We start from the raw sequence: 25,020 nt of genomic DNA on the forward strand, positions 1-25,020 counted from the left end.
CATACCCCTTTTGAAGAATTACATTCACTGAAAGGAAAACACTTTTAAGAGTCATTGAGTACACCAAGACCTTTGCCTAACACTGAGTTACCTAGTTTTACACCCCTTCTCTAATTCCTTTACCCTCCAAAAAGTGTTCCCTTTTTCTTTTTTTTTTTTGCTTTTTAAGAAAAAAATTAAAGTTTGTTTAAAAAAAAAAAATTGGCCATCAATCAATTACTTATAATTAATCATGATGCGCCCCCCCCCCCCCCCCCCCCCCAAAAAAAAAAAAATGTTATAATTATAATAAATTCTGATTAATATGGATATACACTAATTAATTATAAAGACAATGATGGGCGGTATATGTCATAAAATTAGTTTGGCACCGAGCATCTATTTAAGGCTGATTTGTTTATCACCTAATTGATTATAAATTATGGACTGGTTATTCGAACTAATTAATTAATAAAGAGATATTAATTACATAATATATATATATATATATATAAAATCAATCGAGATTGAGCAATAAGTTTTGCAAAAAAAGAAAAAAAAAAAAACTCAAGATCAGATTATTAATTTTTACAATGGATTAAGTGTGCAGCAACCAACGAATGTAACAACAACCACCTCCGACAGAGAAAATTAAGATTAATTTTGAATGTGAATGGAATTCACGAAACGGGAATTGGCATGGTAGCTCATGATTCATAGAAAAAATTAATTCAATGCATGCATAAAGTGATTCCTTGTGATTCTAGTTTAAAAGCCGAATGTTTTGGGAGATGTTATACATCTGTAGTTGGGCAGTGGAGATGGGATGAAGGAGCTTTTTAAAAGCTATATTTTCACAATTTATTTGTTTTACATGAACTCTGATACTCACGGCTATTTATAAAGGTTAAGAGTATTTATATCCAACGGGAAGTATATAAAGCTGCTAACTGGGTGGGAAAGTCTTCTAGGAATGAAATTTTTTATTACCTGATTGGGATATTAATTTGCCTTGTACTTTTGTTTCTTTATTAGAACAAGATATGACACCTTTGTAATCTGAAATTTTCTCTTTCAATGATATTTTATTTTTTTATACCAAGAAAAAAAAAATTAAACAACAAAGAACTGAAAATTAACGAGAAGGCTTATGAGAGGGGATAAGCCTACGTTAATTAATTGTATTTTCTGAGTATTTAAGTATTAAAAAAAAAAAAAAAAATCGTCGTCAACCGTCCAAACAAGCCAACCAAAAAAGCTACAGCCTATAGGCCGCAGCTGGAATATGTTTACTCGGAATTGGTCCTTTGACTTAAGAATAAGACCGCGTTCACTTTCTCAAGAAAAATTCCGAAATGCATTGCATATAAGGAAATGAGGGGTACTGGAATGGATGACAACTTGACGTACTGGAACGGATTACGATTTGACGCTGTTGCTTCAAGGACAGCATCTTTATTTTTTTTATTTTTTATTTTTAGTAATGAAGGACAGCAACTTTACAGCAGCATTAATTATACACAACATTCCATACGATCAATATTTTTTGATTACGCGTTGGCTAAGCAATTTGTTTTGGCATATTCTCAGTCAGCTTGTGCTAGCTAGGGTCATAATGAAAGTCAATTTACAAGTCTTGCTTGTTTGGAATTGCCTTTCATATGAATAAATGGTTCAACTTTAGTAATCTCTTTTACGCGATATTATTATTATTATTGTTATTATTTTTTTATAAAAAATTACAGTAGAAATACTTTGAATATTGCATCATTAATTAAAGTGCAAATTGCTTATTGAAAAGTTTCCACTCTAATACTTTTCTATTATAAAATAAAAAATATTTTTGAAAATTTCTTCTAAATAATATAAAAAGCATTTATGACGCTTAGTACTCCCATTGAACAAACTTTCTTTTGCTTCTTAAACATTTTATTTTTATTTTTATAATCTTTTGCGCTCTTAAAAGTTATTTAAAAAAAAAACTATTTAAATTATGGTTAGACGTGTATTTATATTTGTTTGAGATTATATAGGCATGCATTTAATATCATTTTGAAAAACGTGAAAACAATTCTTATCGTAATTTATGCTGATGCAACGCGTGCGAAATTATCCTACCTTTAGCAACTTTAGGTAATGCGTACTTTTTGATCATTGTGGTTTCGGTGTTTGTTGAAAGGTGTTGTATTGTCAAATATGACTGGATCATTAAAAACAACAACAAAATAAATTTTAGGATTTTTTTTTTTTTTTTTAAGCAATGATCCTAAATTTTGAGGGGATTTACAAACTGCACATTTTATTCAATAGTCACTATTTATGCTCTTCGAACTTGCATGTTTTTTAAAAAATTACAATAGGAATATTTTGGTTACTGTATCATTAATTAAAGTGCAAATTGTTTCTTGAAAAGTTCCCGCTCTAATACTTTTCTATTATAAAATAAAAAGTGTCTTTGAAAATTTCTTCTAAATAATATAAAAAACGTTTATGAGGCTTGGTACTCTAATTGAACAAACTTTCTTTCGCTTCTTAAAACATTTTGTTTTTTATTTTTATAATCTTTTGCGCTTCTAAAACTCAAAGAAAAAACTATTTAAATTATGGTTAGGTGTGTATTCATATTTGTCTGAGATTATATAGGCATGCATTTAATACCATTTTGAAAAAAGTGAAAACAATTCTTATCGAAATTTATGCTGATGCAACGCATGTGAAATTATCTTATCCTTAGCAACTTGAAGTAATACGTACTTTTTGATCATTTTGGTCTCATAAATATCTGGTTGAAAAGTGTTGTATTGTCAAATATAACTGAATCATTAAAAACAACAACAAAATAAATTTTAGGATTTTTTTTTTTCAAGCAATGACTCTAAGTTTTGAGGGGGATTTACAAACTACAAATTTTATTTAGTATTCAATATTTATGCTCTTCGAACTTGCATTTTTTTAAAAATTACATTAGGAATATTTTGGATACTGTATCATTAATTAATGTGCAAATTGTTTCTTGAAAAGTTTCTGCTCTAATACTTTTCTATTATAATATAAAAAGTGTTTTTGAAAATTTCTTCTAAATAATATAAAAAGCGTTTATGAGGCTTACTGCTCCGATTGAACAAACTTTCTTTCCGCTTCTTAAACATTTATTTTTATTTATTTTTATGATCCTTGGCGCTTCCAAAACTTAAAAAAAAAATATATATATATATATATATATTTAAATTATGGTTAGACGTGTATTCATATTTGTCTGAGATTATATAGATATGCATTTAAAACCATTTTGAAAAAATGAAAACAATTCTGATCATAATTTATGCTGATGCAATGCATGCGAAATTATCCTACCTTTAGCAACTTTAGGTAATACGTACTTTTTGATCATTTTGGTCCCATAAATATTTGGTTGAAAGGTGCTGTATTGTCAAATATGACTGAATCATTAAAAACAACAACAAAATAAATTTTAGAATTTCTTTTAAGCAATGGCTCTAAATTTGAGGGGATTTACAAACTGCACATTTCATTTAGTATTTACTATTTATGCTTTTCGAACTTGCATGTTTTTTGCAACAATAACAATTTAATTTTATCTTGTTTGTATTTAGGTATTAAGCTCTGTTAGATTAAGGATAATATCAAAATTTTATATGCCTTAGATTAAGGACAATTTGTTGCATTGATTCATGGGGCATTACTGTAAAAAATCAAATGTTTGGAAAGCATTGCTCAAAACGAGTTAAATTTTAGGGGACAATATTGCAAAATTAATCAAAGTTTGGGGGCATTACCATAAAATATTTAAAAGTTCATATCAATATGAATAATTTTTTTTTTTTTTTGTTTCACATGGTATTATGCTTCTTTTGCTTATAAACACAACAAATGTAATTTTTGCATCAAACTCTTCAAATTACAATACAAATAATCAAAATCAAACAACTACAATATTGTCATTGATTAACACAAGGAAAGAAACCACATTTATTCTATAGCACAAAGATATTTCAAATTTAGAAAATATATTAATCAAAGGTCTATGTTGATCACGGACAAATGATAAAAGAAATCAATAAAAGGTATATATGTTTCATTTTTATGCCTTATTTTGTCTCTTTCAACTCATATGTACATAATCATATTGTCGAAACCATATAGACATATTAAAGACCAAAAACTCATTAAGATAAAGAATATAGGAGTGGACGACAGAGAAGAACATAAAAAGAATTTAATTCAAGAGAGACGATATGGTATCTTTAAAAATTTGCTGAAGTAAAAACAAATTAAGTAATTGTGCAATACTATCCCCTAATATTTAATTAGTTTACAGTAGTGCCCCCTGAAATTTTAATATTTTACAATAATACCCTTGAAATGGCGCAACAAATTGGCGTTTCCAATTGTACCCTTTGTTTTGGTGCTAATGTACATGAAATTCTAATATTACCCTTGATCTAATATATAGCTTAACACCCAAATATATACAGAATCAAGTTCGAAGATATTATTACAAAAAGCCTACAAATTCAAAGGACATGGATAATAAATGTTAAATATAAAGTGCAATTTACAAATCTTCTATAAATTTAGAAAGCATTTTTATTTAAAAAAAAAAAACCAAAATAATAATAGTAGTAGCAATAATGATAGTGGTAGTAGTGATAGTTATAAGTTTCAAAAGGCATTTCTATTTAAAAAAAAAAAAAAAAAAAAAAAAAAAAAAAAAAAAAGGTAGTAGCAGTGGTAAAGGTAATGGCAGCGATAGCGATAGTAGAAGTAGTAGCGGTTGTAGCAGCAATAGCTATGGTAGTAGTTGTAGGAGGAGGAGTAATAATAGTAATAGCAGTAATTTTATTTTGATTATTATGTAATTTCATCTTAAAAGAAAAATGATGATAACGATTAACATCTGAATTTTTCATTAAAATATCATATTGTCATTTATTTATTTGGGGTGTAGAAGCCAAAGGTATGACGGCAACAATGCTGGTAAATTAATTAATAGGATTAATATTCGTCGTGATTTTAAATATTAAATATATATATATATTGCATATAAAATATTTGAAAAAAAAAAAAGTAAAACTCCCACAAAATCTAAATTAATTGTTATTTCAAAAAATAACAATAATAAAAAAATCTTCATTAGTTGGAAGACACGGTAGGACCGTCAGACATTGAATAAAATTAAAAGCATAAGCAATCATTTTTATATTATTTTGCTATAATTATTTCTCAAAAATCTGGTTCGTTTTATTCTGTGTTTCCACTGCATGGAATTGCAGTCAAATGGTAGCCGACCGAAGTTTTCGGTTGTTGAAAAGTCAGAGCTGGCTTCTGTATGTTTTGAGCTTGAGGACGCAAACGACCTTTTAGGTTGACTGCCCAAGAAAAGCTCAAATGTATACATATATATAGTAGAAAAATTAATATATTGCGTGCAAATATTGCCATACGTCTTTCTTAATTACGAGGAGGTTGGCCAATAGGATGTGATCTGTGGAGTCCTCCATCCTCCAAAAACCAGTTTTCTAATTTATTTGGATATACTTCTTCATGTATGGGCATGTTAAGTAGCTTTCATGAAACTGTGTTATATACTTAGACCATTCCAAGGACCATGCATGCATGCATATATACTTGGTTTGTAATTCCAGAATAGTCTAAACTTAGAGAATTGGCATTGGATAAGGATATGTATATATATAGTTCGTTGAACTTCTCAAGTAGTTTTAATTTACAACAGTTTTTACCAATTTTTTTTTAAATGAATATTGTCAAAGATATTGATCCCCATGTTTTTAAGGGATGGGGCATATGTGAAGGATCCATCATGATCATATATGATCTAGCAATGCGCAATGGGCATTTCTAGTATCTCCATCATGCTCTTCTAGCAATTAAACCCTATTTTTTGAATTGTTCAAATTGCATGAGGGCGCTCTTCGGCCCTCAATTTCAACATTCTGTGCCCACATTGCTTAAATTATATTACATGAACCGATTTGTGTGGTTATACACGTCTGTTATCTTTTGCTAGCTAATAGCTCTTTTTTTTTTTTTTTTTGGGGTAATGGCTCTTGGGTGTGAATACTTGTTTTGAAAATTTTGATACTCTACTGAAACTTCTAGCCCACCGAACTTATTCAGTACTGGACCAGCCCACTATCAAATATTAGAGACTGAGAACCAACTGAAAATGAAATCCCAACTTTTGATCCATGATCATCCTGTAGAATTTTTATATCTAAATTTATAAATAGAAAGATATTCTATTCATTGGACGAGGTGGGATAGTTTACGTTGTTTGATTGCAAACTTGGTTATATGTCCAACTTCGCTTAATAGAAAACGACTATCTAATATCCCATCTATGGTCTAATATATTAATCCCCAATCGGTTTTCTAGCTTAATATATTCAATTATTATTTTAAATACTCTAAAAGTCCAACGTACAAGTGCATGTCCATAAAGTACCAAGCAAAATAAATAAGAATTATATATATATATATATATATATATATATATATGAGAGAATTAGAAAGGATATGGATTTGATTAACTCAACGACATAAGTTATTAGTACTTGAATTATTCACTAGAGATAAGACACAAAACAACGGCTTCAAAAGTTGGGTATTCTTGTTCTTATTTACATGGCTTGCGTTGACTCAAAAAATGAATCAAGAATCTAGATAAATTCATCCAGGGCCGTTGCGAGCAAATAAATTTGTTCCTATATATTTTAACGGTGATTGAACCAGCTGAATCATGACCTTTTACAAATCATAAGCCAATGTGCTCTGCTTCATCTTCTGCCCCTTCAACCAAAAAAAAAAAAAAATAATAATAATAATAAAATAAATAAATAGAATGGAAAATTTTGAGATGAAACGATGATATCTCTCTATAATTGAAAATACATTTCAAAAATTGAAAAATTGAAAGTTTTTAAATGAACGTTTTGAGATGAAACGGTGATTTCTTTATATAATTGAAAGTTCATTCCAAAAATTGAAAAATGATATAAATAATCTCTAGATCAATCAAATGAGCTCAACTTCATTATTTTCAATGTAATCCTATTTGTTAGTGATCATAATCTACAAGTAACTCTTCACAAAGTCTCCATGTTACTCGTTAATTTGCCAATTCGTCAAGGAAGTAGCAAACAAAAGAAAAGGTTGACGATGCCAAATAACTAGTCAAGACTCAAGAGCTTGCTGCTGTAACTCAGCTAGACACGGAACCAAAAATGTTGATATAGAATAGAAGCCCGTTAGAAATTGGGTCCATTACTCTTGTGGCATGGGAAAATTGCCCTAGTCTTTGATTAACATAATGAGGTTTAAATCAAGAGGACCTTGGTATTTAATTTGTTTGTATTAATAGGGACCTACAGAGTAATATCTGTTTTATGAATAATATAAAACCCAAGGTGGAAATAAGTATAATGAGTATGAGTTAATCTAGGAATAGCCTACATTCGTGAGATTTGGAGTGTCTAAATTTTATTATATATTATGATATATAGTTTTTTTGTTCATGGGGCATTAGAACGTGAATGACTGAAAAAAGACAATTTTAACCAGCTCTTTTTTCATTCAAATATATATAAAATCATTTACAAAGAGGAATGACGCAATTTTTTTTAGTTGTTAACAATCCATTATTTCTAACAACATTTTTTCATTAAAAAAATTATAAATTATCATTTCAAAAGAAATGTAAAAATAGAATAATAGATTATATGATTGTATACATAAATAAATAAAAGGGTTAAAGAGAGTTACTTAAGTAAAATTTTATGAGTTGGTTTGACTAATAGAGGCCTTGAAGTGAGAGGAAAAAAAGAAAAGAAAAGAAAAAAAATGTATAGGCTAAAATTAAACAAAAATGAAATATAGGGGGCTACAGTGAAATTTTCCAAAATAGAGAACCATTTGTTAAAAAGAAAAAATATATCGCGATAGAAGAATGATCCGGTGCGGGTGTGGGAAACTCTCTAAGCCCTTTCTTGCGCCTTCGCCGGAGAAGCGTGTTTATTCTGGTTCGTTTTGGTGTGTACAGCAGGGACTAGGGTTTTGCTGCGTAGTCATTAGCCAAGCTTGAGAGTTAAGATGAACGGAGGAGAGCGCTTCTGTGAACAGTCGGAGTGCGGTGCTTCTCACCCTGCTGCCGTGGCTTCCTCCTCCTCCTCTTCTTCTTGGCCTTCCGGCGGCGATGTCAATCATAATTACTACTACCACCATCACCACCATGACCAAAATTTCAATGCTTCCAATTTTAACCCTCATTACCACCACAATTCCAATCGCCCCGACCATCAGCAGCACTTTGATTTCCAGTCATTCCACTCTAATGGTGGCGCTCCTGCCTATGGATTCACCCATGCTTTGCCTCTTTCTGGACGGAAAAGGGGTATCAATTTGTTCTATTTGAGTTTCTTTTTGGTTTCATATGCCTTTTCATCGCTACTTTTCTGAAGTCTGAACAGAACATCGAATTTGTTTACTTCCTTTTCGTCTCTTTTTAAATTTCATTTTTTTTCCCCCTCATAACTTGAACTTAATAATACAAAAATACAAATTTTTTTTTTTTTTTCAAGCTTATGCTTTACATATCCTGCTTACCGAGGCGTTGAAGTTTCTGTTTATTCTGGTTTTTAAGATCACATGGATAGTGTCATTGCCAGTCATGCAAAACTTTATGTTTCACAAGTTCCAAGAACAGCAAGTGTAGATGATGTGAGTTGATGGTTTTATTGAGCTGTTGGTATCCATCGTATGTGTTAGTTTCATATTTAGTTTCTTTTATAACGTTTTGAATAGTGCTTCCTTACGTGATTATGTCAGATTCGCCCCTTGTTCGAACAATTTGGAAATATTGTTGAGGTTGTTATATTAAAGGATAAGAGAACAGGCTACCAACAAGGTATGGAGATGTTATTTCTTCTATTGGGGTTCTCTTTTATTTTACATTACACTATGTTGTGTAGGGGTGGGCATGAACTGGATTGGTTCGATTTTGGATCAAAATACAATCCAATCCATATTATTCGATTTATGTAATATAGAATCTAATCAAAGCCATTGAAAACTTCAAATCCAAACCAAACCAAACTATTTATGATTGGTTTGATTTGGATTGGTTAATCGGTTTGAAACTTATGAGTCTATTAATATATAATATAAATTTGATGAGGACCGTGCGGTGGTGCCAAGTCTTGAAGAGCAGAGAATGAGGACTTGGTGGTGGCGGTGACAAGCATGTTTTGGGCTTCATTTTTCATTTGAGAATTGAAAATTAGGGATATGTTATAAAAATATTAAAAATTAAGGTATATGTTAAAAAAATATCAAAAATGAATATATAAGATAAAAAAATATAAATAATATATAATTTTTTTAATTATATAATATATGGTTTGGATTGTAATGGGTTTATATCTTCAACCCTAAACCAATCCAATTTAAATAATTTTTGATATTTTTGAACTCAATCCAATCCAATTTATATAAAAATCCAATCCAAACCATTAAAAATGAATTGGATTGGACGGGTTGAGTGGGTTGGATTAGATTTTGCCCACCCCTAATGTTGTGTATGTTCGTATCTCTTGATCGGTTTTCGTGCTTCCACTATTTTTATTGATATTTCATGTAATTATGGTAGGAAATCAAATTTGTACTGCGTTTAACTTTTCAGGAAGTTGTTTTGTTAAATATTCTACAATAGATGAGGCTGAGAAAGCCATTCGAGCTTTAAACACTCAATTTACTTTTCCTGGGGTGAGTTTTTTAGCTTTTGTATTATGCACAATAAGATGCTTCTTGCTGCTGTTACTTAGTTGAATTAATTGAATCAATGTGTAAATGTTCTTGGTATTTACTTTTTTCAGGAAATGGTGCCCATTACTGTTAAATATGCTGACGGGGAAAGGGAGCGGCTTGGTAGTTATCTGATAATTATAGAGTTGTTTGGGAGTTTTTTTTTTTTCTCCTCATTCTACTTTTAAATATTGAGACAGGAAACCCTGCCTATGTTTGACTCTTTAATAATTGAGTTATTTCCATACACTAGTTTGTTATATGCAAAAAATGGAAGCTGTCAAGTTGCCTGCTGTTTGTATTGTGTGCTCAAGTGGCCTATTGTTCAAATGAGCATGTGTTAAGTGGTATAAAATCATTGACTCCGAGGGCTTGTAATAACTTCTAGCCTTAGAAGGATAGTTTCAAAACAATGTAATGCTCCTAAACTTATGTTAATCCCATGTTTTCCTAGTATGATAGATGGATAACTGGAGGCTTATTGATTGGTACAAGTTTGGATATAGATTGAAATTGATTAACTTGTGGTTTTGTTATGGAACCAATAATAATTTGGAAATTTCTCCTCCTAGTAGAAATTTTTAGGGTTTAATAACAATTCTCTTGTTGAACTCAGAGTCTATGTTTTGTTTTTAGTAAGGATTATGAACAAACATATTCCCCTCTATATTTGCAAAAATAGAAAAGAATATGATATTGTTTAATGTCTATTGTGCTCATGGGGAAGACATGAATGTACATGCTAAAATGCAATTAAGGAACCATGAATTTTTGTTTTATCTTTTTCCCTGAAGTATTTTTTTCTTGCTTGTTTCGTTTATGCTGATTGTTGCTTTAACATCCTTTCTTTTTGTATGGTCTTGTGGTAGCAATACTTGACAAAGTGTTTGTTGGATACCTGAATAGAGATGCTACAAAGAAGGAAATTGAGGAAGTATGGTCCACAAATCTTTGAATGTTGCGGCTATTTAATATGACCTTACCTTAACATAATAACTTTCTCCATGTGCACATAATCTGTATATAACTTATAATTATATATGTGTATGTTACTTATATATCTATTATTTAATATGCTTGTGTTTTCCGTCAGATCTTTTCCCCTTATGGTGTGGTTGAAGATGTCTACATTGTACGTGATGAAATGAAGCAAAGTCGTGGTTTGTCAATTGTTCTCACCGTTTGATTTGTCTCTCCTGTATTGGTCATTAATTTTAAACAGACATGTTTGAAGGTGGTGGTTGTTAAATTTATGCAGGATGTGGATTTGTTAAATTTTCTCATAAAGATATGGCATTGGCTGCAATCAAAGCTCTTAATGGAATGTACACTATGAGGGTAAAATTTATCTACTATGCTGATAGGTGTCAGTTGTCTTGTTGCACTTATAAAGGAAACTATATATATTATTTTTCCCCCATCATTTTAGGGTTGTGATCAGCCATTCATTGTTCGTTTTGCGGATCCTAAGAAACCTAAGGGTGGAGAAACAAGGTTCTGCTTCTGTTTAACTTCTACATGAATAATGTGTTCGTGAACTGCAATTTGATTTCTTTTATTTTTGTCTGAGCTGTTTACCGGGAATAGAAGTGATGTACCAAATGCTAGTTTGCTGTACTCAGCAAGCAAAACTTGTTTGGTTGATGTTTCTGAAGTAGTTATAGCATTGGTTTGCTTATGAATTTTGTTAGGTTCTGAGTAGTTTAACGCCTGAAAAAAACTGATAAATCTACTCTCTGTCTCTCTCCAGAGGCAATACCTCATTTAGTGGCACAAATTTTGGCCCTCATATGCAAGAACCAGTTGTTAGGTATATTTTGTGTTCTTGTGCATCTAATTCAATTCATTTTGGTCTATGATGAATATATGTGAACTCCCATCTTATGGTTTACTTGTTGCAGGCGTACAACCAATCCTGGTGATTCCATGGTGGGGCATAATCTGCCTAATGCACCATACCCTCTGCAACATTTCTCTTCAACTCCACAGCCTCAAGGTGTTTCTTTGTATGCGAACCAAGAGCCTCAAACACCTAATATCAATCAACAACCATTTCCTTCATTACAAAACCCATCCTCACAGTTGTCTCAGATGCCTTTACAACAGACACAGAATTTGCAAAGAAGTGCTCAATCATTTCAAGCAGTCCCTGAAATGCAGAAACAGATGCACCTGATACAACCATCAATGGAAAGTTTAGAGCAGCAGCAGTGGTCTCAAGGTAGTGGACAGCAGGTACTGTGAATCAGCATATTAAAAAAAGGATCTAAGAAGCTCGGGTTTGAGGATAATGTATTGTTCCTGTAACACCTCTTATATCCCTTAAATTGTATGTCTTTGGATAAGCTATCAACTCCAAAGCACATGTATACTTTTTTGTGGGACCAGTGGTGCATGGTGTTAAATATATACTTTGCATGATGTCATTAGGGTATTGCAGATGGCATTGAAATTCTTAACATGATGTTGGTGCCTTCTGGTGTGTTTTGGTATGGTAACTGTTCAATCATGTTATTATTCTAATGTCTTTTGCAGACACCCCAGACTGGAAACAATACTCAGGCGGTTGCTAGCAATTCTGTTTCACCAGTTGTGCCTGTGAACGCCCAGGTATCTGAACTTGAGTGTGATTGGAGTGAGCACACCTGCCCTGATGGCTATAAATATTATTACAATTGTGTCACTTGTGAAAGCAGAGTATGCATTCTGACCTTTACAATCATTTATATTGTTAACTTTGTTTTATTTATTTCAATAAGATACGGATTAATGGGTGTTCAATTCATCTTCAGTGGGAAAAGCCTGAGGAGTTTGCTATATTTGAGCAGCAAGTCAAAAAACAGATACAGCCGCACAATCCTTCCAATCAGTTCCAATCCCCATTACCTGTTCATTCTATGGAACAAGTTGCTCAAACGCAACAAGTGCAACATCAAACTCATGTCTTCCATCAGAAACTCCAACATCAACAATCCTCCTTATCTGCATCAGTGAGTAGTAAATTTTGTTGACATTTCATTCTTAAAAATTATGTTCCCTTGATGTCCCACTAAAAATAAAATTTAAAAAAATCTCTTTTTTGTGCTTCGTATAGCAGGTTTCACCTGTTGTTGGTTTAGTTATTGTTGTTGTTTTTTTTTGTTTTTTTGAATTAAAAAAAAAAAAAATAGAGTAGAGGGCTGTTTACTTAGTAAATTTTTGGCCAATCTGATGTGACTAACCCTCTATTTCGTATTTGAGTAACAACTTCCACATGGTTGGAGTCTCTTTTGGTGGATTGTGTACTTAAAATGAGTTTGCCTAATTTCTTTGTACATGCCTCGATGATTAATCTTTTGATGGCGCATAATTAAAATTGGCAGTCAGTCTCTACTTATGAAATTGTAGTTGGGTAACCCTTAAAACTCGCCGAGGGCTACGGTGGTGATTTTGCTCAATTTTTGTTGAATTATGTTTCGAGAACAGCCGAGTGTTTTTTTTAGATGGTTATATGTATATTTGCATAGTTGAGTCGTTATCTGTGCATGCCGTGTTTTAGAGTTGGGTGATGGTAGTTAATAATTCATGTTTGTTACTGTCGTGTTGGTTTGGCAGGTGTGAATGTCGCTGTAACTGAGACGGAGTAGTCAAATGTTGATCTAAGGAAACATCTAAAATTTTCCTCTCGATCATTCAAAAGAATTGCTTCCCCTTAATTGCTTATAACTTGTGTTGGTGAACTTTCTGAGGTTATACCCTTTACTGTGATTGTCATACAAAGTTTGTTGGTCTAACCAAAATCATTTTGGGGGTTACATTAATGGGGGCTCAAAGCCATAGCTATCGTAAATAATTCCAAAGGGATGCAGAAATAGGGTGGCTTTTTTGACCCAACAAAGTAAATAAATAAAAAAGCTGAAATATATGTGATCTGTATGGTGGACACATATATCGTACGGTGGAGAGGTGGACTAGTCAGTCTGTTGTCCAATGATGAGGGCTTGAGAAGTACTAAACTAACCCTGCCTTTATTTCATTAGAATGATGGCTTTCACTATTATTGCGATAGGATGCATTCTGATGGCGATAGCGAATGAACATAAGAAACATAATAACATCTCTCATATGCAATATTATTGACAAATGGCCAATGAAGTTTACAATACAAGGCACAGCAAAAACGATCCCCGACCCACTTTTCCGTTACTTTGTTTGTGTGTGAAACAATGGTGGTTGCCTGGACATGGTAATAATCAAGCCCCTAAAATGTTCCAATCGAGGACAAGTTCACATGGTCGCCGAACGTACCTAATTAAGGAGCTTGTTTTGAGCCATTCAATATGACTCTAAAACTTTAAGGTTCCCACATCCTTATCAAGATCTTATTCCTTCATTTAAAACGAAGTCGCTCTCTCTCCCTATCTAAATCTGGCTATTGCGAAGGTCGGTGATTTGTTAGTATTCCTTGGCATAATCCTTTCCATTGTTCAATGTATCAAATCCACATGAGGATTCAACGGCTTATAATCGTAAAAAATAATAATAATAATAATAATAAATGCAAGGAGGCTTAAAAAGTGATTCGATTTACTCTTTTATCTTTGTAGCATATCTCCATGTGGCCATGCAAAGATTTTTGAAACATCGCATTAATTTTTCTCAACAAATCCTCAGAAATTGTTGCCCTTTTTTCTAGAATTGTTTCTGCCCTTTTGATTGCGGAGAGGAAAAAGTTAGGAGGGCTCCTATATTTAATAATTATGCTACGGAGAGAAGAACCCTAACCCCTCCGAATCATGGATTGATGTTTCTCTGAATGAAATAAATGCACATTCCTTCAACAGCAAAAACAAAGATATAGGACAAAGGAAGGGTCAGAAAATTTGAGAAGAGAATTAAAAAAAAAAAAAAAAAAAAAACCTATTTTACTATTCTTCTATGTATGATCATCATCGTTACATACCCAAACCCGTCCAACCAAAAAAAATAATAAAAATTTAAAAATAAAAAACTGGCCTGTACATTGTATAAAAGAAACCCATGGTAATAGCGATAATTATCATCATTATGAGAGTTTGGGTATAAAAAGTGAAGCCGGTAAAAAAACCACCACCTGTCAGGAAGAAAATTACATACCAGTAATGGAGTTTGCATATCTGCACCGCTAACAAAAGTCAGTAAGCTAAATTACATACATATATATAAAGTAGCAATAACATACTTTTTGTTTTCCTTTTTTTTTTTTAATTTTTTGATCATATATCTCTCTCTCTACTCTACTCTTGCTTTAGCATGTGGGAAGGGATAATGTCTTGAAGAAGCCCATGATCTGCGAGCAAAGAAGGACCAGCAAGGTTGCAAAGTCGTCTCTCATGGAGAATAGTATTAGTCTTACTATTAGTAGAGCATTGGTAACCAAAATTAAAACTAGGTGTTAAGTTATCGAGAAAGGGATGATTTTGTTGATGATGATGATAGTGAGATATAGTAGTGGGCGTTGGCATTGGCATGGCAAAGTTGGTGGTGGCACATGCGGTGGAGGCCGGCGGTAGTGCAGCTGCTGCGTGAGATGGACGAGCCATGACTGGGCTTGGATGGGTATGCTGGCCTTCATATGTGGTGACCACCACGCTTGGGTCGCTGAACGATCTCTCTACTCGCTTCTTCACATTACATGACGTGCTGGTGCAACGATAGTAGCTCCTGAAACCAATTGAATGAAAAAAGAAAACATTTAATTGGTATCAAATTGCAAGAGGAAAAAAAGAAAAATGGCATAAAATTGGAATTGAAAATTAAACACTAAGGGTAAGGAGTTTTGTACATACCTAGGAAAGGGGCTGTTCTTGACAGCTTTTTGACCGTACTTTCTCCATCTATACCCATCTTCCAGATGATCAACCTCGCTCTTCGTCATGAACGCGAATCTCGGCTCTCTCTGTCTCTTCTGATTTGTCTTCTTTGCTTTCAACCTTATCCCCCACAAACACACACCATTATACCATCTCAACTTCACAACCAAATTAAATTAAAAAAGCCCCCATTTTTATTTTATTTATGATATAATCTTTTCAGTTTCTCTCTATCTTTCTGCAAATAATTAAAACCCAGCAAAATGAAAAACCCACTACAGTTTTACCTCGATCTCTTCTAAAACGGTTTTCTCTTAAACGTCGGGCAGACGAATCAAAAGCAATAAAGAAAACAAAAACAAAAGAAGAAAACTCACTGTTTCTTGGTCTTTTGGTGGTCCTCATGTTCTTCTTCTCCTTCATCTTGGTCCTGGTTATCAGTTTTGGTCTGTTCCTCATTGATTGCCTCACTTGATGCCGATGAAATCGACGAAGAGTTAGGCGTGGCGGGTTGATTCAAAGCCTCGGAGATGTCTTTTCTAGCAGCGGGAGTAGGAATAATAGTAGGCGCTGAAGGCACTAATAGTGTAGAGGATGATGATGATGTTGCTGTGAGTGTGTGAGGAAAATCAAAAAGACAAGGACTTATGTCCTGCACACCAAGCAGCTCCATAAACCCTAAAGAGCTGCTCTTTTCGGCTTCACACAAGTCGAACATCCCTGACAAAGTATAACCACCACCTCCTTCACCAAATGTTAAAGATCCAATGCTGTTGTAATTCTCCTCCATCTTAATAATTTCCCTCTTTTCCATATAGCTCACTCTCCCACCTCAAAGGTGCAAATTGTTCATCGAAAACCTTTTGAGAGAGACCAAGTGGGGTTTGCTTGCTTGCAGAGAGAGAGTGAGAGAAGAGTAGGGTAAGATTTGATCTACCTGGTTTATATGGAGAGAGAGAGAGAGAGTGTGTGTGTGTGTGTGTGTGTGTATTGGATTTAGGCTTGGAAGAAAGTTGAGTTTTGGGGTTGGGGAAGGTGAGGATGGAGAGGGGTGGGGTGACTAAGCTATCAAAAATTGACCGGCAATTGTAGGTCAAGGTTTTGTACGGACTCACCCAAAACCGGTTGCAATTAAATGCATGGTTTCCGACAAATCACAAAGTGGTCGACGCATTCATACGTAAGAGCCTTGACCGGTTAACCGGTTCTTTTGTATTTTTTTATTTTTATTTAATTTTGTTTTCCCAACCCAGGTGTGAATGGGGTTAAGCTGCACGTGAGGATCTTACGGCTAGAAAACGGTAGCTGTTTTGTATATGAACAGAGAACACTCTCTGCCTCGTGTGTGCATGTGATCTCAGATGTTCGTGAATCCCCCCTCAGATATTCCTCTTCTTTTTTCCTTTTTCTATTTTTTTTTATTACTTTTTGCAATTTTTCTCTATTTTCTACTTCTTTTCTGCTTCATGTTTTTCTTTTTGTGTTCCTAATATATATTTGTCTTTCTAGCCAGATGATTTTTTCTAGGTATCATCTATTTTTTTATGTAATCAATCGGTTATATGCTCTTATGATGATGTTATAATTCTCTTGTGTGTGTGTGTGTGTATATATATATATATTAATTAAATAGCAGAAATATATATATATATATATATGTAGATTAAAATATCCAAGATAATATTCTGGAAATAGCTTCAGTCTTTCACAGAAAGAGACCTTTATTTGTTCATTTATTTGTTCTACGTACAAAAATCTCTGCCCTTTTGAACACTAGGTCCCTATTTAGTATTACATATACATACTCTTTTTGACCGATTCAAGGTGTGCAGTTACACCATAGATGGCTGTTTTAGCTACCAGCTAGTATGTATAGGGGCATATTCACACACATATATAGTGTGTGTATATATATATATAGATGGTGATCATGATCCATCCATCTCTCTCTACTAAGAAAAATCTATATTCCCTGACATAAATTAGTGGACAAGACAAACTTTAGGAGGAGATCAGGTTGTTCTTTAATATATACAATGAACTGGAATTCACGGAAAAATCAAAACGTCTTCCTCTTTTTTTTTTTTTTAAATTTAAATCAATAAACATCAGCATCTTTGGTAGCCGGAATACGGATAGAGACATAAGGGTATGATTCGCCTTTAAGGTGTGAAATCAAAGTTTAGAAATGTTCTAATGCTTCCTCTAGTCGGTGCAAATATTTACTTTTTGTTTATCCAACCAATCAAAAATCCCAACAGCCTCCCAAAAAAAAGAATGGAAAATGAAAAAAGAAATAAAAAGAAAAAGAGAAAAAAATCACCTAGTTGGCAATTTGTACTTTTTTTTTTTTTTTTTTTAACTTTCTTTCGATGAATCTGTATGGAAAAAGTTCACACACGTGTGCCGTACGCATGAAAAGATGGAAAAACGAACATCACACGCTTACATAATTTCCGTGTAAGCCCTGCTCACCTTTGCATGCTTCAATTATGTTGTTTTATAGCTTTCTGTTTTAGATAAAATTAATTAATATTCTTTCAGAATTACATATTTTACGTTCATATCCGAATGGGTTAGATGTCATAGGTTTTCCATTTAGCTAATTCAAAATCATGAAGTAAGGTTGATTGAATTTTTAATACCCTTTATCCATACCCATGACAATAGATTGGAGACAAATCTCCTTTATGTTTAGTTTATAAAATGTAATAATGATGATGATAATAATAATAATAATAAAAGGTAATCCAAAATCTCTCCGTATGGAACTCTTATACAAAAACAAAAACCCCAAAAAACACTTTGTTAATTAATTAGAGATAAGATAAGGGGCTTGCTTTTTATGGTATAAAATATACAATTACATCTATAATTAAACAAATACAGATATAATTAATGACAGAAAGACCATTCTGGGCCTCCTCTGCTTGAGGGTTTGTTATGTAACGTTATCCTCCCCAATCCCATCAATAATAAGCATTCATATTCCTAAAAGCTTTTCATAAAATTGAAGAGACAGGATATGTTTGGGACACAAACAAGATTTGTCCCGAAAATTCGAAACCAAGATTGCCTTAATCCATGTTAGCTCCATTTTCATGAAACCTACCAAGCCACGCAACAAACTTTTTCGGAGCCATACTTGAACCCTGGCCCTTTCACAATGCCACACGTACGCCTTCACCTTCCCTTTATTATTGCCCTTTCCATATCTATTTCCTAATTGGATGATGATTGTGCTCCACAATCTCCATCTCGACGGTACACGTATTAGATCCTACCGCTTCTGACCTGTCTCTTCTCATGCTGACATCACACCGATGTAGACTACTATGTCACTACTGCATGAATATATCTTGTCTTGTATTTGCCATGGAAAACTAATTAAAGGCTGTAAAATCGCCCATTTCATGACCCTCATCTTTATCTATTATCTATATTTTAAGTTTGTTTTCTAATTTTTTTTTTTTTTACAATTTCCCTAAAAAAAAAGAAAGAAAATAAGATAGAATCCAGCTTTGTTTTTTATATTTTTAATCATCCCAATTCTGTAAATACGATTGCCATCCTATCGATATCAAAATCATTAGGAGGCCAAAGCTTTAACGCGGTTTGGAATATTCTGGGGTTACCTTATGAAACACGGTTTTCAGGGTCTTTGTGTTAAATAAATGTAATGAATTTGCATTATTTTTTTTTTTTTGGGATAAAAGTAATGAATTTGCAATTGTTATTTGTTAGTGGAGGGATTTAAAAATTTTAAAATCTTTTCAAAGGAAGAGTCATAATAAAATATAAAGATATTGTAAGATTGGTTAATGGTACTATATAATAAAAAAAAAAACAATAAATAAATTAAAAAAAGAAAATAATAATAAAATGTGACTGTTTTGACTAGTGTTGCTTCTAGGATACGTTTGGGAGCTCAAAAAGAGACAAAGAACACACGTATTAATTAAAAAAGTTGTTTTGTTGTGTTGTGAAAAGTCTCCGTCTTCCGTTACAAGCCCGAGTTCTGGACCAGAGCCCAAGATTTGACCATGGTCACTAGTCCATGCCCCCTACTCCTCCGATTTTTATGCTTCTACCTTTCGGTTTCATCTTCATCTTAACTTCTTTCTATCTTTTTAATATTTCTCTTATTTTACCCCCCAAAAAACAAAAAAAATAAAAAATAAAAATTCTATTTAATTGTATTTTAAGCTCAAAATCTATATCATGGTCCACATGGTATTCTTCCATCCTGCTCCTGATTAATGTTATTCTTATCTTTTATAAAACTACTCTAAACAAATGTCCCCTTTTTATCTTACTTGTTCGTAATGTTTCTTTTCTTCACCATGTCCTTATTTTCTTCGTATTGCATGTTTAAGAATTGGATTAAAGTATATGAAATTTTAAATCTATAATTGATTCCAAATTTGACGAAATTAGTAACACATGATTTTAATTTTGTCTTCATTATTTTTGTGTATTAAATATTCCATCTTTCAAACAGAAATCTTATAATTATTTTTGTTTTTGTTGATGTAATTAACCCCAAAAAATATATATATATATATATATATATATGTTATTTAGAACATCTTGGCCTATTTCATATCTATGGAATAAAGGACCACCGCTTGAGTTCGATTTTTTCTTTTTTTCTTTTGATAAGCCAAAATTATCATAACTCGTGCAGTAGCTTCTTCCTTTTGAATAACAACCGCAAAACAGTATGTGGAAGTGGAACCAGTCCAATTACTGAAGATTTGATCTTTCTCTGTCCTAATTTTTCTAATTTTATCTTAAAATGTAAGATAACTTGACAAATTAAAAAAAATTAAGCAATGATATTCCATATCTAATAGATTAGAGTTGGTCTAACATCCTTCATTATTGGCGGGTCATAAGCCAAAAATTCTTAAAGCTGTTTGTTAATGGTTTTTAAATTTGCTACTTACAGATTTTCTTAATAAACCTCACCTACTTTTTATTTAAAACTCTCTCACTCAGACCCACTTTATATAAAAGATAAATAAATAAAAATTAACCGTGAACTTAGCCTCTTCATTACCATTGACCATGCTTTTATATATATATATATATATATATTCTGTATCCTATGTCTCTATCTTCCTCAAAGAAAAAGACGTTCTAGAAGTTTGACACGAAGGATGAATAGGGGGTTCCATTTGATATGATTCATTTGAACCCGACTCCTGAGGTTGATCCATAGTCTTTCTGGGGAATCATCCGCCATATAGACTCAATAAAACCCAATTTGATTATTATTATTCTGCAAAAGAAAGAAAGATTGCGAGAGGTGCACATGGGGCAAAGTCAAAAGTAACTATTTGAATTAAGTTAATTAAAGAGTTTGTTGGAGTTAATATATTATATTACTTAGTAATTAATTGAAACTCACAGATGGAGAGTCAAATATAATGGGACAATATATTAATTAAAAGGTCCAAATTTTTATGTTATTTGTGATCTTCTTTGATAGAATTGGGATCCAATGGACCAACAACAACTCCAATATTGTCTTCCTTTAAAAATTCTATGTACATATTAATTTGGTTATGGTTTTGTGAGAGACTTGTTAAAATCACTAAATTCTAATCGGCCCCAGCAGTATATTTCTTTGCGAAAATGAGTTTTGTAGTATATACAATCAAAGTGGATTACATCTATTTTAAGCAATAAAATCACAAAAACGTTTAATATAATCTTGTGCAACCACAGCTAATTCACAGCTTTCTTCCAATAAAAAGTCATCAAAATTAATCCATTTTATATTTATATCTGTTAACGTCATGATTTCGTGCTATTCTAAGTAGGGTTTAGGGTAATGTGTTATCCTATTTAAAAAATTTACATAATAAAATGATAATTTTTTCAGTTAAACTAAATTAAGAGAATTATTGATCGAGATCTTATTGGAGTGCGACTAATTAGCTTCAACAACAAGACATAAAATTTGGATTAGGGCTCTTGTTAACATGTTCGAGAAAACTTGAGAAGTATATATGTTAGTGTATGTTCGGACAAAAGGGGAAAAAAAAAATTTAAAAAGATGAATGTGAAATTGTTAAATCAAGGATTCATTTTCATTGCATTTGGTAAAGAGCTGGCTGCAGCTAATTACTGTTAAACCAAATTAACTTTGCCATTAATTTGATTATGGTTATTGTTGTGACTAAAAACTTTATCCTTATTTGAAATAAATAAATAAATAAATAATTTACGCGGTTACTAACCATTTCCACAATCCAAAGGAAAAAAAAGGCAGTAGATTGCTAGATTAGAAGGAGAAAGGGCCAAAAAAACAAAAAAAAAAAAGTTGGATACCATTGTTTTTGTGAATAAAAGCCATCATTCCCCTGAAAATACAAATACAAATACAGTCCAAATTCAGCTGACTCAAACGCGGAGCTGTCAAATTTATACTTGATTGGTGCCGACACCTTCGGCTACATAAATGGAAAACAATAACCCAAAGTGCCAAAACGACTTGTCGGCCATTCTTCTCACAATATAAACATGTCAATTTCGTCTCTATCCCTAATTCTACGCCATTGTCAATTCCATATCATCACAAAAACAATAATATTAAAAATGTTTTCCTTGATTATAATCCAATCCAATCCTTCAAAAAACAATATTAATTCCTGATTTGTTTTATTTTTTGAGCCCTGCGATCCTTTTATTTTTTGTGCTTATTCATTTTGTTGACTTCATTCAATTGGCCTGATTTTTAAAATATGGTATAATTTTTAACTAATTTTCGGTGCAGAGAAACGTATTGGAAATGTTTCTGAATGTTAGCAAATATATTATGTGGATAAAAAGCTGAGAGACACGATTGATATGGATCATGAGGTAATGACGTTGTCGATAGCTTTGTCTCCTTGATTGAATTTTAATCAGGAACCCAATAGCAATAGGAGGAGGAGGATTCACTCCTGCCAAGTCCCAACATTTATTTTTATATTTAAATATGTTACTTTTAACGAGTTACACTTTGCCTGGACCTACCATCTTTTTGCACCGCCTCCAATATATGTTTTCTTTTTTTTTTTTTTTTTTTTCACGGCTTTCATTTCCAAAAAGGCATATCTCAATCCAACCTCAAGAAGCTTGTCATATCAAATTAAAAATTTTTGGGTATTTAATAATTATGTTAAGAGAATATCCATAATTATTTTTATAAGAGATTAAAAATTTATTATTATTCTAATAAAAACTTAAGTCTGGTTTGTCTAAGAATGGACCCAAGGCCTCGCTCAAGTTTTCTTCAGCCCATAGAGTATTGGATCAGCACTTTCGTATTAGCCCAATGTATAAGGCCAGACATCTGATAGTTTGTTGTGGAAGCCTATTATCTCCGGCTCAACCCACTGTAGGTCATACTATATATGTATATCAGCCCAATAGCTGTCCATTTCAACAAAGGAATGAAAACGAACTGTTTGATGAGAAAGAATGGCAAGACTTCTTTTTAGCTTTGGCATGACTTATTTATTATAATTAAAAAAAAAAAACACTTACTAAATGTTATAAGCTTTTTTATTTTAAAGAAAATGGATGTCTAACTATAAGCTAATAAATACTTGTTAATCAAAAAAGTTATTTTTTTTTCAACCAAAGTGGAAAAGCCAAAATTTTATGTTTTTTCAGCAAAATTTCTATTTTAAACTTATTGAAAAGTACAAAAAAGCATTAAATAAAATAATAAAAGTACTTTTTAAATTAAAAATTAAACATATATTAGCCTTTCAGTAAATATTCTTCTTATGTAAGCTATATTAATAAAAACTCTACAGTCAAAAGTTTTTTTTTATATAAATTATACCAAACAGAATTAACATGGGTAACAAAATAATGTCCATAGCCGATTATAATATGAGCAAAACATACATAAAAAAAATCACAAAAAAAAGATAAATATAAAAATTAGATTACCTAGCTGTTACTAAATTTGAAAATTTATATTGGCCTAAAGATCATTTTTTTTTTTTTTTTTGAAACAAGCAATTTCATTTTTGATACATACTAGAAGATATTGCCTCAATTTACTTTATTTGATGGTAATGGTATACGGACAGGAAACCTTGGTCCTGTCATAAAATATATATATATATATATATTTTTTTTTTGCTTGAACAAAAATATAATATGCATTTTTATAATTAGCAGTACTACTGCAAGTTTTGTTTACATGTCGGGTTATAAAGAAAAAATAGTGGGAGAAGAAGAATATCATACAGACCCAGTTTGTTTTTTGGCCATTAATCAATATAATGGATCTTGTGTTCGGTTTAACTCTTATTTATTGGTGTCAAATTTAGATGATATGTGCCCAAAGTTCATTGATATACTAATACCATGGTTGTCTCATATATATATATATATATATATACTCGTGAGTTCAAAATCACTAGTACAAACACAAAATATAAATATATGTATATATATATATATATATATAAAGAACTTAAACGATTGCACTAAATATAATTGATAGGAAGAAAATATTAAAGTAAACGGATCATGTATTTAACAGGTAGAAATCAAAGTCTCTAACCAGTACTTATCCATCTGAAAGTTATTTTTCACACAATAAGATAACGAAGTTGTTGTTAACTCTAAACAACACCAATACATATACCCCTGGAGTCCTGTAGGACTTCCAAAATCAAGCTTCTATGCCTATGAATCACAAGCAAAATACAAAATAATAGAATTACAAAAAAAATAAATAAAAAAAAAATGAGAGAAATGATCTGGCTTAATTAATTTACAGATGAATCACAAGTCACTCGTCGGAATTTGTCAATACCTTAACCATAATTTGCATGACTCTTACTCTCATTTGCAGAGACAAAATGTAATCAGCTGTCTCTCTAAAAAGACCATCCAGCCCTACCGACGACTCGGTGTTTGGAACCAGTTTCTTCAGGGTTTTGACCCTTCTCTCAATCCCCTTCGATGGCCGTCTTGAACCCCCACCACGTGCCGTCCTCTTCATCAGAATCCTCCTACTTGTTCTGCTTCTCATCACATGCATATTTTTCATGCTCATCCTCTGTTTCGTCGCTAATTGACACCTTCTCTTTGCCCGAGCTTCCAAAACTTTGCTCCACAACGACCCATTTGAATTGCACTTCTTTTCGTTTTTTTGGATAACACCCTCCAAATCAAAGGGTTGGAGGAGGGAATATTGAGAAAGTCCCATGACTCGTGTTTTCAGCTCAATCAAAAACTCAAATTATTTCAAGCACGCTTGCTTGCTTAATTGCCAACTTTGGTTGAGAAAAATATACAAAAACCTTATATAGCACAATTGGCTTAGTGGAGGGTCTTTTATATATATATATAT

General features: G+C 32.2%; 3 protein-coding genes across 5 annotated transcripts; 1 reads left to right on the forward strand and 2 right to left on the reverse strand.

Annotated features, from left to right (window-relative positions):
- The first annotated feature begins 7,939 nt into the window (after positions 1-7,939).
- On the forward strand, positions 7,940-13,730 carry LOC107426160 (flowering time control protein FCA). 3 transcript variants are annotated; one of them, XM_025077269.3, is made up of 14 exons: positions 7,940-8,410; positions 8,660-8,736; positions 8,845-8,923; positions 9,698-9,780; positions 9,891-9,942; positions 10,689-10,753; positions 10,913-10,979; positions 11,078-11,157; positions 11,249-11,313; positions 11,570-11,629; positions 11,721-12,054; positions 12,355-12,516; positions 12,612-12,809; positions 13,182-13,488. In XM_025077269.3, exons 1-14 carry the CDS (start codon positions 8,110-8,112, stop codon positions 13,212-13,214), a joined length of 1,656 nt encoding a protein of 551 aa, XP_024933037.2. In that variant the 5' UTR covers positions 7,940-8,109; the 3' UTR covers positions 13,215-13,488. The 3 variants fall into 3 exon arrangements, with proteins under 3 accessions (XP_024933037.2, XP_015891753.2, XP_024933038.2); XM_016036267.4 differs by having other exon boundaries at positions 7,943-8,410; positions 13,414-13,730; XM_025077270.3 differs by lacking the exon at positions 8,660-8,736 and having other exon boundaries at positions 8,275-8,410.
- Positions 13,731-14,817: 1,087 nt separating this feature from the next.
- On the reverse strand, positions 14,818-16,602 carry LOC107426111 (WRKY transcription factor 23). Its single transcript, XM_016036211.4, has 3 exons — positions 16,028-16,602; positions 15,627-15,770; positions 14,818-15,501 (listed from the first exon to the last, which is right to left on the reverse strand). Exons 1-3 carry the CDS (start codon positions 16,462-16,464, stop codon positions 15,075-15,077), a joined length of 1,008 nt encoding a protein of 335 aa, XP_015891697.2. The 5' UTR covers positions 16,465-16,602; the 3' UTR covers positions 14,818-15,074.
- A 7,619-nt stretch (positions 16,603-24,221) lies between these two features.
- On the reverse strand, positions 24,222-24,981 carry LOC112492978 (transcription factor UPBEAT1). The gene has a single exon (XM_025077834.3). The coding sequence runs from the start codon at positions 24,874-24,876 to the stop codon at positions 24,457-24,459; it is 420 nt and encodes a 139-aa protein (XP_024933602.2). The 5' UTR covers positions 24,877-24,981; the 3' UTR covers positions 24,222-24,456.
- Positions 24,982-25,020: the final 39 nt, after the last annotated feature.

The sequence above is a fragment of the Ziziphus jujuba genome, chromosome 9 (assembly GCF_031755915.1).
Source record: "Ziziphus jujuba cultivar Dongzao chromosome 9, ASM3175591v1".
In the NCBI taxonomy this organism is placed as follows: Eukaryota; Viridiplantae; Streptophyta; class Magnoliopsida; order Rosales; family Rhamnaceae; genus Ziziphus; species Ziziphus jujuba.

Excerpts from the sequence above, each read along its gene's own strand:
- LOC112492978 (XM_025077834.3), bottom strand. The coding sequence starts at position 24,876 with ATGGGACTTTCTCAATATTCCCTCCTCCAACCCTTTGATTTGGAGGGT.
- LOC107426111 (XM_016036211.4), bottom strand. The coding sequence starts at position 16,464 with ATGGAAAAGAGGGAAATTATTAAGATGGAGGAGAATTACAACAGCATT. Across the intron at positions 15,771-16,027 it reads CACCAAAAGACCAAGAAACA|GTTGAAAGCAAAGAAGACAA; the intron begins GTGAGTTTTCTT and ends GTGGGGGATAAG. Across the intron at positions 15,502-15,626 it reads AAGAACAGCCCCTTTCCTAG|GAGCTACTATCGTTGCACCA; the intron begins GTATGTACAAAA and ends AATTGGTTTCAG.
- LOC107426160 (XM_025077269.3), top strand. The coding sequence starts at position 8,110 with ATGAACGGAGGAGAGCGCTTCTGTGAACAGTCGGAGTGCGGTGCTTCT. Across the intron at positions 8,737-8,844 it reads GAACAGCAAGTGTAGATGAT|ATTCGCCCCTTGTTCGAACA; the intron begins GTGAGTTGATGG and ends TGATTATGTCAG. Across the intron at positions 11,314-11,569 it reads CCTAAGGGTGGAGAAACAAG|AGGCAATACCTCATTTAGTG; the intron begins GTTCTGCTTCTG and ends GTCTCTCTCCAG.